This window comes from Sparus aurata, chromosome 22 (genome assembly GCF_900880675.1).
Source record: "Sparus aurata chromosome 22, fSpaAur1.1, whole genome shotgun sequence".
Lineage (NCBI taxonomy): Eukaryota > Metazoa > Chordata > Actinopteri > Spariformes > Sparidae > Sparus > Sparus aurata.
The window spans coordinates 29,086,862-29,106,398 of NC_044208.1; the positions used below are offsets into that span (position 1 = coordinate 29,086,862).

Consider the following 19,537-nt stretch of genomic DNA (forward strand, 5'->3'; position numbering starts at 1 on the left):
GAGGGTTTGTCTGGAAAGTGATCGGTGCGCTCTGTGTTTCAGGGTGTCAGCTTGACGAGGCTTTGCGCATTATCAAGAGTAACAACTGTGTGCGAGTCCTTTGGGCCGTCTGGAACAAATGAGGCCCGCTGGTGCTTCTTTATGATCCATGATGTTACCTGAAGACCTCGTTTAAAAGCTGTGGCTCGGCCTTTTATATAGTCTGAATCTTCACCTGTCTATTATTGAGTCTTAAAGACTCCATGTACGTCTGCAGAGGAAAAGACAGGAATCAGGTCACGCAGAGTTTTTAAACTGCACAACGGCATGAAAGAAAATCTTTGCATCCTCATGGGAAAAACCCAACAGATGACCTTTATTTATAAAAGAGGCATTGCATCAGAAATATCAGGAAATGCATTATTTTTAGAGATGACTTTAAGACTAATGACCTGATTGTACTCCACACATTATTAACTCTCCAAGGCAGAAGAGAAAAACTTTAATAGTCTTGTGTTAAAGATCATTAAGCACTCTTGATGATGGTGCACAGTAATTAGAGATGCTTATTATAAGAGATGAACACACAAACACTCAGTGTTTGACTCTCTACATGTAGCACACAAACACACACAGTCACACACCTTCACGTCTGTTCTGTGTTCCCTCGGGCTGAGAGAGTTCAGAGTGTTGAATGTCAGCGTTCACCTCAAGCATACCTCGACGCAGGACCAACAGAAGCAGGTCAAAAAAAACTGTTCATCACCTGCTTTGATGCCTAAAAATACTTTAAACTCACATTGTAGGATTTTGCAGAGCTCCTCAAAACAGATGAGTGAAGCAGCAGCAGAATCAGCTGCGATACGTCTCTGACGGCTCAAAGATAGAAGCGATACAAAAGGGAATAAGAGCGGTTTTTATTCTGTATTCTGTGGATATAATTAGTTATTGAAGTATCAGACGAAGATATGGAGGAGACGGGGTTACTACACCTCAGCCGGCTGTTAAACGGTGATGATAAGTGACCCTCGGGGCTCTTTACCTTCACAGTTAATTTGTGACAAGAGAAACTAGCAATCTGAGTCTTTTAAAATCCTGCAGGCTTCCTTTTCTCTGTTTCTCGTTGTTTTTTATAAGCAGAGCAGTTCAGTTAATAGCCCGTGTTACATGCTGTTAAACTCAAGTGAAATTAGAAGATTGCATCAGAAAAAAGAGTGTGTGCGTTTGTGTGTTTGTGTGTGTGTGTGCATGTTGTGGCTCGTGGGCTTGTGTAAAGCCTCCTGTGATGGACGGCTGAGATTTACTCCCATCCTGCAGGTCTGATACTCGTTTGTCCTGGAGGAGAACAAATGGCGCTCCGAGGTTAGCCCGGGATAAACGTACGCTGACGTTTTCAACCCAGAGCCAAGATACACATGCACGACTACAGATATGATATGTTGGCTGTGTGTTGGTTTAGAGCAGAAAGCATGTGGTCGCTCCCTTTTTTGCAAATTAAAATGTCATTTCAGATTTTTCTTGAGGAGGGACGGTTGAGTGATTTAAACTTTTCATGCACTGGGGAACGATTTGACTCCAGACTTTGAGCCGGGTCTGCAGGGACGCTCGTATTTTATGGCCTATCTCTAAAACTGTTGTTGAGTAATTTGGGTTCTGTCTGTGGGAGTGTGTACGTAGACTGTGGTCTCTGGCGTCATGGCAAACTGAACCTGTGGCCTCGTGTATAACATGTAACACTAATAAGTAACTCACTCTGCCATTTCTAAGCATATTTTTAGATATTTGGAAGCAGACGTCAGGGAAGTTTTGCACATTTCTGTCCCAATAATGTAACAAATACTCGTCTTCAGCTGACTCTGTTCACCTGGCAGCTTTCTTTCTTTCTTTCTTGAATCCTCTTCTATCCTTCCTTCCCTTCCTTCAGTTCTCGATGCGCCCCCCCCCTCGTTCACACAGTGTCGTTCATATCCATCCCGGATCCGAGGCCGGCTCTGCCCCACAGAACCGGATCAGAGCCCGGTGTGTGAGCATGACGTCCTGACTTCTCATCAGCTGAGCGAGCAGCCAGCCGGGCCTCAGCTGGACGAGGAGGCAAACTGTGGTTCTGGTTTATTTTCTTTGATCCATCTGAAGTGGAGAGTATCAACAATATCAGTTATCAGTTCTAAACATCATATCTTCAGGAAGCTGGTTTATGGTTAAACTGAACAAAATCCTTTTCATTTCTGTCCTAAATATCGTCACAGTTCTTAAACACTGAACATCTGTGTGCTCGGTGTTTGACGGCGCCGAGGTTCAGGAGTTTTTCCTAAAACAGGAGCTGTTTGTTGTTGCGGCCGCAGCAGGCGCACGGATTAATAAGCTGACCGGTGCGAACAAGTCTTTCCTCTTCTTCCAAACGAGCTGACCAAAAAACATCATGACCGGACTGAAATAAGCCAACCGGCTCCACCACATGTGAATCAATTAGTGACAGAGACACAGTCAGTCTGTGATCCACTGCGTCTCTGGATGCTGCTGTGGGAATCCCCAATGTTATTTTATGTTTGAATAAAACTATAGAACATTTTGTTAACAGTTAATAGATGCTCCTTCTTTTTAATTGAATAGAGTACAGGCATGTTTGTAACGCACAGGTACTAATTTCTTCTTCTTCGAGGTCGTATGAGTGTTTGATTGAATCAAACCGAACCAGCAGTCGACTGACGCGTCTCTTTCTCTGCTTCTGCTTCCTCTCGTGAACTTCTTGAACCTCCTCTTGGAATTTTCCAGACTCCTGCACCTCCAGCACCCGCCCGTCCTATCAGACACACTGAGGGAGGAGAGAGGACACGTTTTGACTCAGTTATCATCATTAAGGCTCCTGGCCTCAGGGCCTCCACAGGGGCCAGCTTTCCTAAAATCAAACCCTTCAAAATAGCATCAAATATCATCTTCTATATTAGATCTTTTACTGCGAGAGATGAAGCTGCACCAGGTGTCTTTACGTCACCAGACAAACCTGGGATGTTGGGGAAATAAATCCACCAGATGAAGTTTAGTGAATGATTGGAGGAGAAGAGGAAGAAGGAAACAGTCACACAAAGACACGACAACATCAGAGGGAATAGATGGTTGTCGGTGTTGTGAGGTTATGATGGAGTTCAGGAAGTGGTGCGGAGTGAAACATTATCCTTCTAATAAACAATAAACACACCTTTTTCTTTCTCGAGCTTTTCTTCTGATGAACACGCTCAGGTACAGTCGGTGAGGTTTGGGGTCATTTAAAGTGTAACGTCAATTCATCTGTACACGATCAGTCGCTTCATCAGCTCTCAGAGGAGAAATGTTGGCCTTGCCGAGGCATGAAGCAGTTTACTCAAACCTTTTTTTGCTAATGAGCTTCAGTGACTCATCTTGTTTTAATAAGGTGAGTTGGCTCCAAAAGGGGAATTCTGTCTTTGCAGGAGAAAGTTCCAAGTTTCTCCTCCCAGTCTGAACTGAACATGCTTTGTGTTGGGAGAGGTGGAGTTCTGCTCCGGGCCGAGCCGAACGTCTCTGTGGACTGAAGTTCGTCTTCTTTGTTCGTGGTTTTATTTCACACGGTGAATCCGTCTCCGAGTCTGTCTGACCTCTCGTTTTAACCAGCGGTATTAACAGACACCTGTGGGAGGAAGCTGAGGGTCTCTGGTGCGGCATCAGGTGAAAACCATTGGTTCCACCTCTGCAGGTCGTCTGTGAAGCCCCGCTGTTCTCACCGGCCACACACGCCCACTCACAGTTGGCTTGCTTACAGCTGCAGTCAGCCGTGCAGTGTGAGGTTGGCAGGTTAAGAAGGATTTCTGGATTCAGATTTTCTTCAACCCTCATGGAATGCAGCTCGCTGCTGGCACCTGTTATAGACCCACCTTGTAGCGGAGAGTTGTACTAATCACATATCATTTTTATAACACAGGATCTGAAATCAGTTTCTCTTCACTTACAAAACAAATCTCTTGATCTGCGCTGCGCTCCCCTGCACCCCTCTGGGTCTGTGAGCTTTAAGTCATAAAGCTGAGCGGAGGTGCAGCCGTAATAAAGACGTCACACTGACTGACAGCTTGTAACTATTGGCTACAGTGCTGAAATCCCGCCTGTATGCCTGGAATTTGAGCGCCCTCGTATTTCACCGCCCGAGAATTTAGGGGAATGGCAGGTGCAGCCGGGAAAGGCCGCGCTCGCCACTGGACGCGCCCAGAAGACGTGGAAACACATGGACACCAGCGTCACTGCCTCAGAATATACATATAGGGCAGTTAAAGGATTAAGTGATGAGGCAAGCTATTTCTTTTTTAAGCAGAATGTCTTAATTTCAGCTTCTAATTTATAAGAATTGGCTTTTTTTTGGTCTGATGTAATCATGAATTAATTATTCATTAGTTCTGGACTGACGTCAGCTTTAGCTTCAGTAGAAGCTTTTCTGAGATTTTAAAGATCAAACAGTTTATCGAGTAATTGCAAAAATATTCTGTAATGAAAATAAATGTTATTTGCAGCTCGAGATGGATAAAAAAACTGATCTAGCAGGTGAGATGACTGCAGTTGCAGCTCTGGCACAAAGACGTATAATCAACACAGCAGAAGTTTGACCACACAGGCTTCCGTACACTTCTCTGGTTTCTCCCCCGGTGATAATGAGGGGAGAGCGTCCCCGACTGACCTCCATTTAAACTTTGTGTTTAAACAGCTCCGGCCTGTTCTGTGTTTATTGGAAACACGATGCCCCGTGAATCACTCTGTGTTACTGCTGGAGATCATTTACCCTCCATCATCCAGCGTCTGTCCAGATTATTATCTCTGCTGCTGTGTCCTCTGACAGACTGTATATTCTTAGTTGTCACATTCTTCAGGTTAGAACGTGCAGGAGGAGTGTGTGGAAGAAAATACAGAGTGTCCACTTTATAACCCTTGTTCTGACACTCTGAGATCTATAACTCAGGACATAAGAGAGAAACCCAACCAAAGTGTTTACACTGTTTTATTTTATGATTGTTTACAGAAGTGCAGCTCCACTAATTTCATCCTAATTCATTTTAAGATCTTTTTACTTAGACAAACACGCACTCGTCATGTGCGTCTTAAGAAGCCCTGTTTACACCTCAGTCTGTGCACGTGAAGAACTACAAAGGTAAAAAGTTCATTTTCAGACATTAGAGCTGTTTATTGAGCCGTCTGTGCGTCACAAAGCGTTAACACAGTCGTAGTTTTATTCTCTTTGGGCCTGTTTGATATTTACAGTCTTGTTAATGTCGTCCCAGAGTACACAGAGGCTCACTTTGGGGATCGTTAATATCCCTGTCGGTATTCTGCTTTAGCCATAACACACACACACACACACACACACACACACACACACACACACACACACACACACACACACACACACACACACACACAGGCCTTCTGTCAGACACAGCGCAGTGTTTTTCTGCCTAACTAGTCTCATGATGTCATTTAGAGGAGAGTGCCGGTCGCCTGGACGTATTTCATGGCTCGGTCGAGCCTCTAATTGTGTGCAGCGTTCCAGCGAGGCACTAATCAGGCCGAGGCGGGCCCGGCAGCCCCGCGTTTGACAGTAATTGCTCTTGCTCCGACTTGAAGGCCTTGTTCAAGAAATATTTACCTGCCCGTCTGTTGACAGTTAACCCCCCCTCGTCTCTGAACCCTCACATTCAGCCCCCTCCGGCACACGTGCACAGTCTGGTATAACATGAGCAAATAGAAGACGTTAAACTTAAAGGAACACTATGAAACTTCTGCAGCGACGGGTCTGTCGATCTAAACCATGACAGCCAAAGAAGTAGTTTGATAACATCATGAAGCCTCGTTGGACCACGAAGAGTCGACGTCTCCATCATTAACCAACCAAGATCAGCTTCCACAGATTTAACTCCACACACAAGTTGATGTTTTACAGTTTTATTCACGTTACATTTAGTTGCATTAGAAGTTATGAAATTAACATGATTAAACAAAATATACAGCTCGTTGTTTTTAAGATATTAAAGCAGAAATGTTTCCTTTAATGCAAAATGTTTTAAAGTGCACAAAAAACATTGTTGTCTACATACATTTCTTCTCCTCACACATTCCTCTGATTAAAACACTTATAGCCACCAAACTCTGTGATTTTGCAGGTTTATCACGTGTAAAAACTTTACAAGATCGGTCTCATAAATCTCATTCACACACATCTGAACGCCTTTCAACCTGCTGCGTTCCAACATCGGAAGCGGACGCTGCTTCTGAAAATATTTGTAACTCCCTGAAACTGTCGATCCAGCGATCAGCTCCTCTTTCAGCGTTGTTATTCCTGCGTGCACATGAACACATCACTGCGAGCGCCGGCGAGGGAGAGGCTCTCTCCTCGCTTCAGATGTGGTCAGAAGACACTTTGGCCTTAAAGCTCCTCCACCATTTTGGATCACCACGTAAAGAATTCTCAGCTGTCAGTGTGTAGGTCGCACACATAAACACAGCTGAGCCTCACACACACACACACACACACACACACACACACACACACACACACACACACACTCTCTCAGCCCTGCTTCTCTGTTTCCCCGCTCTGTCAGCGCAGTGCTGAGTGAGCGGCTGGCAGTCTGTGTTTACCTTATTAATTAGCCCAGTGATCCAGAAACACTCTCCCTCTGGTAAATAGAATAACAGTGAAAGGTTAGTCAGGGCCGGGGGAGAGGGAATGAAAATAAGAGAGGGGGCAGAAGCCGGGGAGAGGGAGGAGGTGGAGAGGACGAGAGGGAGTCTGCGCTTTGAGTTTTCTTTCGAGGTGTCGTGAGCTCTGTGTGATCAGAGCGTCGGGGAGGAAACCTGACGCGGCGGGTTGTCGTCCTGCTGGATTTAAAGCCTCTGTAACCATCAGTCACCACGACCCCACCACCCCCCCTCGGACTTCTTCTTCATCCAGGTATTGTCACGTGAATACGGTCCGCTGTGTGTCCGTTTATGACCTATCGACAGATTGAGGCCAAAACTAAAAGTCCCAAAGTTGCCAAATCTGGATTTAATCTCCTAAAATCGTTACAAGCGAGGTCACCTGAGTTTTAAGAGGACAGAATAAGTTATTGCTGCTGGCTTGACGGATTTTTGATATATATCATCCTCATCGCTTAAATTTCTGGGGGCTGAATGGCTTCAGGTATGCTACGCTTTCATCCAATTGGCTGAAACGGACTCAGATTGAAGCGCTGCAGACCAAAATTCAAAACAGACCTTCAGTAGACAAATAGATATGCCTGAAGGCGCTTTTATGAATCCATTCCAACTATTTCCAATAACTCGTCTCCTCCATTTTGGGCCATATCTGTGTCCTGAGGTCTGCAGTTCGAGGCCATACATGGAAAGACGAGAGACAGAGCAAAAAGGAATCACATTAGCAATACAGAGTTTTCCCCTGGCCACTAGTTCAAAGCAGGGGAAAAGGAAAATGTGGTTTTCATTAAGCATTGTTGGTTTAAACCGGGTTAAAGGTCACTTTGTACGTCGGAGGGAGAGTTCAACTCACGGAAGCAGTCAGTAACATTATTATAATGAAGAATGAGTTGATATCTGAGGGCATGAACAAGTCAGATTCTAATCTATATCTCTGTCATGTTACAGTTACATATATGTCACATCTGCGTCTCCAGAATAACAACAACAGAAACACACCTGACATCTGGCTGTCATGCTAACGTGTCCAGTGAAGCCTGGAAAGGGATTTACACCCCTCCCCCACCCGTGGAGTTAAATTCCTCACCAATAGCTGCAGATCATTTGTGCGTCTCATTACCACTAATTATAACATTCCGCACATGTTGCTTTGACGGGCGGAAATACAACAGCAGCCTCTCCGGCCAGAGTGCTTAAATCACAGCGCTGATATCCTGAGTGCTAATGACGTGATTGGCTGCAGCGGAGAGAGGGCGACCACTGAGCTCCCTCCCTGTTCCTCTGTGACGCTGTGGAGATGTGAATACAGTCTGTGATGCACTGAGAGATATATGTAGCTGTTAGTTAGCAGCTACTGAAGCAGACGGTTGATCTTTACAAATGTGTGTCTGAAAATGTCCGTGTTATCCGAGGAGTTCGTCTGGGTGGATGTTGATGTGGCCTCAGTGAAGCGACCCGTTGCACCTTTGACAGGTGGATTTAAACGGGTGTAACGACACATCAGTCTGGATCAGGGTCACTCGATTCAGTGACCGACGATCCAGTAGCCTCGATGCAAAGTGAAATCAACGATTTATAACGCTGCCATCGTTAAGACGCGCCTTTATTTTGAAATTGAAACTGTTGTTTCCATTTAAATGTCTGAAACCGTTGATAAAATATTTCCACTGAAGAGTTCAGTAATAAAACAGTCAATCATATTTTAGTTGCTTTTTGTGAGTTGATGTATCGAAATATAATCCAAACTCGTATCGTGACAGACTTTGTGATATCAGCGAATATCGTATCGTTGTCCAAAGAATCTGTTTGATATCGTATCGAGATGGAACTTGAGATTTACTCCACTGATACTGAGATCTGCTGACATGATCGAGACGGTGAAATGTAATTTTAATAACAGTTGAAAATGAAAAGACATTGAGATCTTTTGGAGCTACGTTGGAGGAAGTAGCAGTTTCTCCTGGCACGTTGTCACTTTCCTCCCTCCTTCCGTCTTCTCTCCACAAACATTAGTTCTCGTCTCCCCTCGAATCATTTATCAGCCACAGCCACGCTGTGATCAGGCGGCCGTATCTGCTTCTCCTGCTTCCTCTCCCTCCCTCCCTCCCTCCCTCCTCTTCCTCTCCACCCGGGGCGTTTGCTGCTCCCGGCATACCGGACGCTCCCCACCGCTCCCGGGAGGAGCTGACGAGAAGTCCAGATAGGCCCGGAGTGTGTGTGTGTGTGTTGGTGTGTGTGTGTGTGTGTGTGTGTGTTGGTGTGTGTTTGGGTCCAACGTGCCAATTTCAGGAGGCCACATCACAGGATACGAACCAGGAGAAGATCTGTCTGAAAAATGTGTTTCTGTAATGATAGCGTGTACTGAAGCTCTTTGTTGTTGATGAGCTCATCTGATTGGACAGGTTCTGTGAGGTTGTGACACATTTCCTCGTGTAGCTGTTTGGATTTAAGGTTCAGATCAGAGTGAAAAATTGTTGTTCTGCAGTTATTTGGATGATTTGGGGGCTTTAGTTTGGTTCATGCTGACCTGAAGACCCCTTCAGGTCAGTTTGAGCCCGGCAGGAGTTTTCATGTCCGTTTCAGTCTTTAGTGTTACTGTATTTATTTTATACTTGGCCTCAGTAGTGTGTGTGTGTGTGTGTGTGAGTGTGTGTGTCGAGCCGAGAGGATTATGATAAATTCACTGGAAAGTGGTTTTGACAGCCACGTCAGTTTAATGCTCGCAGTGGTCCGGTACCCCAAGGTGTGCAAACCGCTGGACAAAAAGAAAAAAGAGGATTATGAAGAAAAGATGTCCACTCTTGCTCAAAAGTCTCTACAAATCTGTTTTTGATTGGCTGTTGCTTTGACTTTAAAATGTAAACCTGATTTATCTCCCTCTTTTTGTTTTTCAGCCCTCCGAGGCCCTTTCGATTCCCCAAAAGGTAAGACCTGCCAAAATCTGTTTCTTCTGTGTTGATGCTCTGGACTACAAAGTTCCCTCCTCCTCCTCCTCCTCCTCCTCCTCCTCCTTTATTCCTGTCATCCATCCATCACTGCTCCCGTGGAGCTGTCATTCCTCAGCAGTGAGTCATGAGAGTTATGGAGGGGAGTAGTGCGTCTCTCTCTCTGTACCTGGCCTCTGTTAACCAGCAGCTTGGATCTCCTCATCTTTCTGTTAGACTGCAGTCTCAGACCTGAATCCAGGACACTGTTTAATAAAGGATTAAAGCTTTTCCAGGACTTTCAGAAAGGTTTAGAGGCAGAATCACAAGTGTTATGAGTATTGCTTAGGGATGGATACTCTCAGCCAAATAACACTTTATCTAACCAATCAGAGCTGAAATCAAGTATGAGTCCCTCTCATGGCATCCAAATCTAATTATGAATTAATTACAAAGTTGATCCTTTTCTCAGTATTTTGAATCACTCGTCAGTTGAACAGAGATCAACTGACTCTCATGAAATCTGAACAATCTTCAGCTTAACTTCTGGAGTTTCTGACATGTAGTGATGAATATGACCTGAGCCATCGTCTTGTGTTTATATAATGGGAGACATACAAACTCTATGTTACTAACTTACGGCCTCCTCCTTGTTCCCAGCTATGCCGAGCTGATAGCTGATTGGCCGGTGGTGGTGCTGGGGGTGTGCACAGTGCTCATCGTGGTGTGTGCTCTCGTGGGCGTTCTGGTGCCGGACCTGCCTGACTTTTCGGACCCTTTGCTGGTGAGTGATATGTTTCCACCTCACATATGAACAGCACCAGCACCTTCCCAGTATTCTGTGTGAATATCTTATTAGTTCCATTTGGCCTTCCTTCAGTACCGAGTAGGTGTGGTTCTGTTTGTGTGTTGGGAGTGGTGCTGACGACCCAGATCACTTCGCCCGGGATCCACTCTCAGATATGTGTTCCTGGTACGCTTCCATGAGCTCATACTGGATGGAACAACCGTTCAAATCCAGCATGAGCTCACAGAAGCAGCGTGATGGAGGTGAAGTGTGCAGATATCAAGTTGAACAGATATCCAGTGAATGACGACGACAGCGGCCCGTTTGAGGGGAGCCAGAATTCGATTTTCTGAACTTTCCTGTCAGCACATTGTTGGACTATAAAGTCTTGATTTGTGAAGCTCAACAGATCATCAGTCTCGTCCTCTGACAACTGTGATGTAAAGTCAAATCTAAGTGCTTTTTACTAGAGAAGAAGAAGAAGAAGAAGAAGAAGAAGAAGAGTGTCTGGCCTTTTTATAATCATCACTTGTCTTCTGTTATTGTTTTCTTTCCTCCTAAAAGGGTTTTGAGCCGCGGGGAACAGCCATTGGCCAGCGACTGGTCACATGGAACAACATGGTGAAGAATACGGGCTACAAAGCAACGCTGGCAAACTACCCCTTCAAATATGCTGACGAGCAGGCCAAAAAGTACAAACACACCTCTAACACGTGTTAACACACACGCTTGTTTCTTATGTTCTCATTAACAGCACTGACGACCTTCTTCACTGTTTAGTCCCACAAGTGACATTTCCAGAATCAAACTAACATGCACAGACAGCAGGGTATTAAACAACCTACCACTGATAGCTACTCACACAAAACACTTTGACATTAGTGAGGCTACAATCCAACAGCATCAAACACCAAAGCAAAAGTGGTGTTTTCTCACAATAGCAGCCCATATTATAATTATTCTCTCCCTCACTGAGGGGTCGAGGGGGAGTCGGACTGGAGACTGGAGTGGGAGGATTGTGGGGAGGCGGTGAAGGATGCTGTTGACAGATATGCTGAAAAGTCTGAATCCACTCTGGAGAGAAAATGGGAGCAGAGTGCAGATCTGTCCGTCCTCAAGGTCGTCCACAGAGCTCTGTCACTAATCAAGAGCAGGTCTTTGCATGTTTATGTTTTTCTGTCTCAAACTTCTGGTTTTCACACACGAAGCGTTCAGATCTCTGCCCACATCTGATAGATATCATATCCAACACTTGCAGCTTCCCTCTGCAGATCAGAAAGCTGTCCTCCCAGCTGCAGCCTGCGTCCTCCTCTCTGTCTGCTGCTGCGTCTGTGGCTGCCTTTGTCTCCCCGTCCGTCTCCCTCCACACTCTGTCTGCAGATGTAATTGTGTACTTATGTGCGTACGGTGTACGAGAGGCCTCTGCTGCTGTCAGCAGGCCTCCCCTGCCTCATCCCCTCCGTCTGTCAACCCCTCAGTCTCTCTCTGACAGCCACCTGATTACTCTGCCTTTCTCGCTCGCTCACCGGCATGTAGGCTCGGCTACACTGCAGCATTATCCTTACAAACAGTGCACACACACACACACACACACACACATACACACACACACGCCAAAGACTCGTCTGCACATCACCCTCTCAGGCCCCCTTGTTCAGTCAGAGCCACTATTATGATTATTATTATAATAACACTAGTATGCTGGTAATGTCGTGAGTCATTCATCTGATTTCTGTGGAAACGACAATTACTGCTGCTTATTTCATTACTAAGCATCAGATCTGCTTCCTTCACTTTGTATCACGCAGCTTCAGACACAACAACATCTCTGTGGTGATTTACGTCATCATCAAACATGTCTTCCTGTATTCCTTCTTGGACCGGACTGATTGGCACTGGAACTGTTTTCTCCTCCGGGGGTGCAGGGTTTCTTTTTTTATCTCCAGCCCTTAATCTAACAAATCATTATAATAATAAATAATCTTACAAAGTGCTGTAAAACTCAGAGAACAAAATAAACACAATTTCTAACGGACTTTGTAGTGAATGCATCAGTCGTTGTTCATTAAAGACTCAAACAGTGTCTGAACAGAGTTTCCGCGGAGTCTTAAAAAGTCTCAAATTTACAGTCTCAATTTTAGGCCTTAAAAAGTCATAAATACATCCATATTTTGCATATAGGTCTTAAATGACATTTAGTTAGGTCTTAAATATTTACATTAATTTACCGCTTCTGTCGTCGCCTATTTTTTGTTTGTTTTTTCTTGGTGTGAAAGCGCTGGTGTCACACACAAAATCAGAAAAACACCAGTTAGCTGCTAAAAGTTTCCAGTGAAGTCAAACTATCAAAGCCCAGAAAGTAAATCTGGGAACGCACTTTTCCTTACTTTTTTGTACTTTGTGTAGGTCTCAAATTTAGTTCAAAAAGTCTTAAATTTGACTTGTTCAAACCTGCAGAAGATCCTGGTGATCTTTCAAGTTTTAGAGAGGCTCTGTGGAACGTTAGCTTCTGTTGTACTCTCTGTTAGCGCTGCAGAGATGAAGCACTCAAGAACGTGCAGAAAGTCTCATCCTCTGGACTGACGAAGAATATCTGACCCGAGTCCGTCACAAAGAAATCCACAGTCCAACTTCAAATCATCCACAGGCTCAAACCACTCACACATGACCAATATGAAAGTGATTAATACTTCTTAATCGCTACATTCTGAATGTCAAAGTAATTGTTTGCTCTCATGTTTTTCAGTCACCAGGAGCCGAGGTGGCCCGATGAGCACTTTGATCGAGACAAACGTCAAGCAGAGTGGGACTTCAGTAAAGAGTTCTTCTGTGATGTTCCAGGTGAGAGTCTGAACACAGACGTTATATGAAGATATGATGTTAATCTCAGGCCCTGATATGATGCAGAAACATGTATAATGAATGTGCACTGAAATTAAATATGAGGCGTCTTCGTGATTCATGTGTCGAAGCAAAAATGTAAATTCTACCTCTAACAGAAAAGAATCCGTCAGACTTTTCTTTCACATACTAGATAAAGTTGTTCTGTCATTAACGGGTTAGAAAAGAGAGATGAGAGAAAACCAACCAGCAGGTAAAACTGCACATCTTTCACAAAGCATTGGTAGGAGCTGATATCAGGCAGATGGTAGAGTTGTTTTTGTTTCATATTTCCTAACTTTTATTAATCCTGGAAAAGATGGTTTTCCCATTCAAGTAATAAACTCTCTCTGCAGGTGACAGCTACTCCAGACTGGTGTTCACATCAGCTGAGGGGAAGAACCTGTGGAGCATTCAGGCCATCAAATCTATGTGCAATCTGGACAACACCAGGGTACGTACAGTGTGTCGGGACGGCTCGGTCCTCCACCAAGGTCGAGACTGAAGATGATGAGACAGTGAGACAGAGTCAGCTTCATGAGTTTAGTCCTAACTGAACATATTATTCCTGTTTATAATGATTTAGATAATGTCTGAGGAGATTAACCAAAATGTCTGGATGGGTGCACCTAAATAAAAAAACAGTGCAGCCAGTCTGAAATGTTGTTCTGGCTTCACGTTACCTTTTTTGTCTGTTCTGACTGTTTTCTGTTGTCTCCGTCCACAGGTGCGCTCCCATCGGGACTACTGGAGTCTGTGTCAGCGCACTAACGACGCCTCCTGCTGTCCCAGCTGGACTCTGGGTAACTACATCGCCGTCCTCACCAACAGGTCGTCCTGCCAGAAGATCACAGAGCGCGATGTGTCGCACACGCTCAAGATCCTGCGCTCATGTGCCAAGTACTACCACAACGGCACTCTGGCGTCTGACTGCTGGGACATGGCCCTGCGACGGAAGGACCAGCTCAAGTGTGCCAGTGTGCCCCGGAAGTGCACCAAGTACAACGCTGTCTACCAGATCCTTCACTTCCTGGTGGACAAAGACTTCCTCAGTCCCAAGAGTCTGGAGTTTCCTCCGCCTGTACTCAAGTACAGCATGCTCTTCTCCCCCACAGAGAAAGGAGAGTCGATGATGAACATTTATTTAGACAATTTTGAGAACTGGAACGCCTCAGACGGCATCACCACAGTTACAGGGATCGAGTTTGGCATCAAACACGACCTGTTTCAGGACTACCTCCTCACGGACACGGTGTATCCTGCCATCGCCATAGTGATCGTCCTGCTGGTCATGTGTGTGTACACACGCTCAGTGTTCATCACTCTGATGACGATTATAGCCATCATCAGCTCACTGATTGTGTCTTACTTTCTCTACCGAATGGTCTTCAACTTTGAGTTCTTCCCCTTCATGAACCTCACGGCGCTCATCATCCTGGTGGGCATCGGTGCAGACGACGCCTTCGTGCTTTGCGATGTTTGGAACTACACCAAGTTTGATAAGCCGCATGCTGAGCTGTCAGAGACGGTCGGCGTGACGCTGCAACATGCTGCCCTGTCCATGTTTGTCACCAGCTTCACCACCGCTGCAGCGTTTTATGCCAATTACGTCAGCAACATCACCGCCATACGCTGTTTCGGCGTCTACGCCGGTACTGCCATATTAGTGAACTATATCCTCATGGTGACGTGGCTTCCTGCTGTGGTGGTGCTACATGAACGCTACCTGCCGAATGTGTTCCCCTGCTCGAAGCCTCCACACCAGGAGGGAGGCGTCTGCAGCCGGGTGTTCTGGGCAGGTCTTTGTCAGAAGGCCAACAAATGCCTCTTCACTGTCTCTGAGGCGTCAAGGATCTTCTTTGAGAAGGTTCTGCCCTGCATAGTCATCAAACTGCGCTACCTCTGGCTCTTCTGGTTCCTCGCCATGACGGTGGGCGGGGCCTATGTGGTTTGTGTCAACCCAAAGATGAAGCTCCCGTCTCTGGAGCTGGCAGAGTTTCAGGTGTTCCGATCCTCGCACCCGTTCGAGCGCTACGACGCAGAGTACAAGAAGCTTTTCATGTTTGAGAGGGTTCATCACGGCGAGGAGCTCCACATGCCCATCACCATCATCTGGGGCGTGATGCCGGTGGATAACGGGGACCCCCTGAATCCTAAAAACAAGGGAAAGCTGATGCTGGATAGCAGCTTCAACATCGCCAGTCCTGCAGCTCAGCTGTGGATCCTCAACTTCTGCCAGAAGCTCAGAAATCAGAGCTTTGTGTTTCAGTCGGAGGAGCAGGACTTCACCAGCTGCTTCATCGAGACGTTCAAACAGGTGAGAACTACAAGAGTGCTGAGTGTGAGAATTCTGTCATTACCTGCAAACCCTGACGCTTGACCGTTTATTTCCCAGTGGATGGAGAACCAGGACTGTGAGGAGGCGTCGGTCTACCCCTGCTGCAGTCAGTCCACCTTCCCCTACAGGCAGGATGTCTTTGAGCTGTGCATCAAGCGAGCCATCATGGAGCTGGATCGGAGCACCAACTACCATCTGGACAGCAAGACCCCCGGACCTCGCTTCGACATCAACGACACCATCAGAGCCATCGTGTTGGAGTTCCAGAGCACCTACCTCTTCACGCTGGCCTACGAGAAGATGTACCAGTTCTACAGAGAGGTGGGTCACATTTCACGTTAAAGCAACACCTGCACACAATCTGTCATAGGTTGTGTTATTATTGATTACTTTAGGGCTGATATTATATCGTTATCATGATATGAATCTATATATCTTCTTGGATTTTGGACATGTCGTCTTGCCCTAACGTGACGTCTTTTTCTGAACACTTGTTGATGTTTTCTGAAAGCACCAATGTGTTTGTTAGTCCTGATAACGAGGGTTGTGTTTGTGTTGCAGGTGGACGCCTGGATCACTGAGGAGTTGCGTTACGCTCCAGCAGGCCTGAGCCACGGCTGGTTCATCAGCAACCTGGAGTTCTACGACCTGCAGGACAGCCTGTCAGGCGGCACTCTGGTGGCCATGGCGCTGTCGGTGGCCGTGGCTTTCAGTGTCATGCTCCTGACGACCTGGAACGTCATCATCAGTCTGTACGCCATCCTGTCCATCGCAGGGACCATATTCGTCACGGTGGGCTCCCTGGTGCTCCTCGGCTGGGAGCTCAACGTTTTGGAGTCTGTTACTATTTCTGTAGCAGTGGGGCTGTCGGTGGACTTCGCTGTCCACTATGGCGTGGCTTACCGGCTCGCCCCAGAACCGGACCGCGAAGGAAAGGTGATCTTCTCTCTCAGCCGCATGGGCTCTGCTATCGCCATGGCGGCACTGACCACCTTTGTTGCGGGGGCCATGATGATGCCCTCGACCGTGCTGGCCTACACCCAGCTCGGCACGTTCATGATGCTGATCATGTGCATCAGCTGGGCCTTTGCTACCTTCTTCTTTCAGTGCATGTGTCGCTGCCTGGGACCTCAGGGGACCTGCGGCCAGATCCCGCTGCCCAAAAAGCTGCAGTGTCAGGTGTTCTCTGAGGTCACGTCCGCCAGCCCCTCCTCCCAGGGGAAAGGCTCCGGCCTGGGGAAGTACCAGCTGGACAGCAGGGGTGGGGAGGCGGAGCACTATGAGTTAGAGCCGCTGGCGTCCAATCAGAAACCTGAAGACAAACCCAGAGAGGAGCAGGAAGTGTGTCCTCAGCTTTTCAACGGGATTCCTCCTCACCACCACACCGGCCCTTATTCACACGTCCATTACAGGAGTAAGACTGACAGTGGCAGGACCGGACCTGAGAACGGGCTTGTAGCCGCGCTCAGCACACCATCCAGGTGTCAGTACTCTCAGAACACTACCTGCACATGTGGAGACCCTCCCCCTCCTCACCTGCCTCAGCAGTGGACCCCCCTCTCCTGTGCTCAGCCTCCCCAGGACTCTCCTTCCTGCCCTGCCACCCCTCAGCTCTTCCCCCTCTCAGGAAGCAGCCCGAGCCAGCAGAACGCAGCCCTGTTACCTGCCACCCTGGACCCGGTCTACGCACACATGGAGTGCCGCATGCACTACATCCACTGCCCCCCCGTCCATTTCCACCACTGCTCCCAGGGCAGAGTGGTGGCCCCGAGGCAGGGACCCGCCCACAGCTGCCATCTCAGGAAGTGCGTCCACGCTGCGAGCATGCAGGCCGGTTCAGCCAGAGAGCAGAGATCCATCAACACAGCTCTGAACCAGGACTCAGCTCCTGGTCCAGTCTCTGGCTCACAGCCTGGGGGACAAGAGGAGGATCAGAAACATGAAACGAGGCCCTCAAGTCCTGCCAGTATCTCGACCCCAGCACAACCTCAGACTCGGAGCGCCTCCCCCTCACCGGGCTCGCCACACACAGACAGAGGAAGACAGACAGCAAAGTACAGTGAGCATTGTTGTGGTGATAATCACGAGTCCACCACAACCACAGAGACAACAACGCAGATGGATGCTTGTTGTAAAATCCCTGGTAACCAGGAGAAGCTCGACAGCGTTCCCGTCACACGGGAGGACAGTGTCAAAAAGTGCAAGCAGAACTCCAAAAGACAGCGGGCGTCCTCCGCCTCTCCAAAGAAACTCTACTGTTTTAACAGGACGTTGAAAGTGAAGTGCAATTCAGCTTCAGAGTTTAACGTGCCAAAAACTGAAACCAGCGTGCCTCCTATTGCAGTAAACACTAATCCCTCCTCTGAAAGCCTGTGCTGATGATAAATCCATATTTTAATAAGATCTTAATGCAGAACAAATGGCAGACGTCCAAAAAAACAAGGACCGACACACGCAGTGTGTCTGCAGTCGGACGAGGTGTGTGATGTGTTTGTCGACCAAGTGCCTCCGTGTGTTTCCTCACACAGCTCCGACCCGCTCACTATATTCTGTTTACATGTTTGTTGTACTCACCACAGTTTGTTTGATTTGACAGTGAAGCACGCACTGTTGTTAAAGCTACATCATTATGGGAAATTATGGGAAGTTTCACACACACCTCAATGAAATGTGTTGAATATACTCACACAGCAGCCGTTTGCACCAACGTCAAGTCGCACAGCATCTGTATTGTGATATTGTGTGTAATTATCTATAAACGCTGTCAGACACGATTACATCGATGGAAACGCGACACGTTTACAAGCCGGTTCAAAGTCGTCTCGTGTTTGTGGGAGCTCGTGTTAAATTCTCAGTGTGCTCTCGTGTTCAAGTCGCCACATGCCTCAGATATACTGTATGATTAAAATGTCTTTTTTTATCACTACTGTCCTGCTTTCTCCTAACACACACACACACACACACACACACACACACACACACACACACACACACACAGGTCCATAAACAAAAAGATGAGGCTCTGTTCAAACACCTGTTTCATTGTCTCAGAGCTGCAGGCGCCTCAGTGTTCACTCTGACCTGAGGTCGTTCACAGGCTTTATGCTCATGTCGCCTCTGTTTACACAAGTATAATAGTCATATTTTATTACTGCTTGTGTAACAGATCTCATCTTCTCAAAGCTACAAATTCAGGTAAATCCACTTCAGGTACCGCTCGATTCCAAAGTGGCAAAATCCATTTCAAAACTGTGTTTAATAGACGGGTAAAAAGTAATAAAACTGGCCTTGTGTGCTTCATTTCATGCGTTACAGCAACTGAAAACTTTAAGGCCTGCTGAGGCAGACGGCGCTAATTACAGGGAGACAACAGTCTGGCACAAGTTCCTGAACAAACAACCCGGCTGCCATCGGCAGTTTGTCTAAAAAAATATAGATTTTAAAAGAGTTACACTTTCATAACACTTCCAGAGAAGCGCTGGAGCAAAATCTGCTGACTGCTCTGCCGGCTCTCTCTTTGAAACGGGACCTCTGCAGGACTGCTTTGCATTACAGCCTTCTCCAAACTGTTCTGAGCACATTAAAGGAGCACAGCTATAATCAATACGTCTGTAATAACAGTAGGTTCAATGATCATGTGTATCTGAAAGAAGCAGCCTGAAGGGAACGACCACCTCACCCTGCAGGTCCTCTCAGCTCGAGGGAACTTTAGTCTGTTGTGTTTCAGTCTCGTCTCCGTCATCGTAACGTTTTGGGCAACAGCAAATTATCTTCAGCTAAAACAGCTCTGATAAACACACGGGCCTGGTACCAAACTGACAGTAGCCGCAAATTTAACACCTAGTTTGGGGATAAATTGTAGAGATGAGAGACAGAAATCAGCCTCAGGAGTCGGTGGAGAGCATTCCTGTTATACTGCCTCCAAATCAGTTGCTGATC

The 19,537-nt window shown here is 46.7% G+C and overlaps 1 protein-coding gene across 3 annotated transcripts in view; it reads left to right on the plus strand.

The window, feature by feature from the left end:
* Positions 1–18,521, plus strand: part of disp1 (dispatched homolog 1 (Drosophila)) — a 72,386-nt gene extending 53,865 nt beyond the window's left edge. For all 3 annotated transcript variants that reach the window (XM_030404724.1, XM_030404725.1, XM_030404726.1), the window contains 8 exons: positions 9,564–9,593; positions 10,254–10,377; positions 10,945–11,072; positions 13,127–13,221; positions 13,617–13,714; positions 13,988–15,577; positions 15,656–15,919; positions 16,160–18,521. In XM_030404724.1, the coding sequence (XP_030260584.1) occupies positions 9,564–9,593; positions 10,254–10,377; positions 10,945–11,072; positions 13,127–13,221; positions 13,617–13,714; positions 13,988–15,577; positions 15,656–15,919; positions 16,160–17,977 (4,147 nt within the window). In that variant the 3' untranslated portion in view covers positions 17,978–18,521. The remainder of the gene's footprint in view (positions 1–9,563; positions 9,594–10,253; positions 10,378–10,944; positions 11,073–13,126; positions 13,222–13,616; positions 13,715–13,987; positions 15,578–15,655; positions 15,920–16,159) is intronic.
* The last annotated feature ends 1,016 nt before the right edge of the window (positions 18,522–19,537 follow it).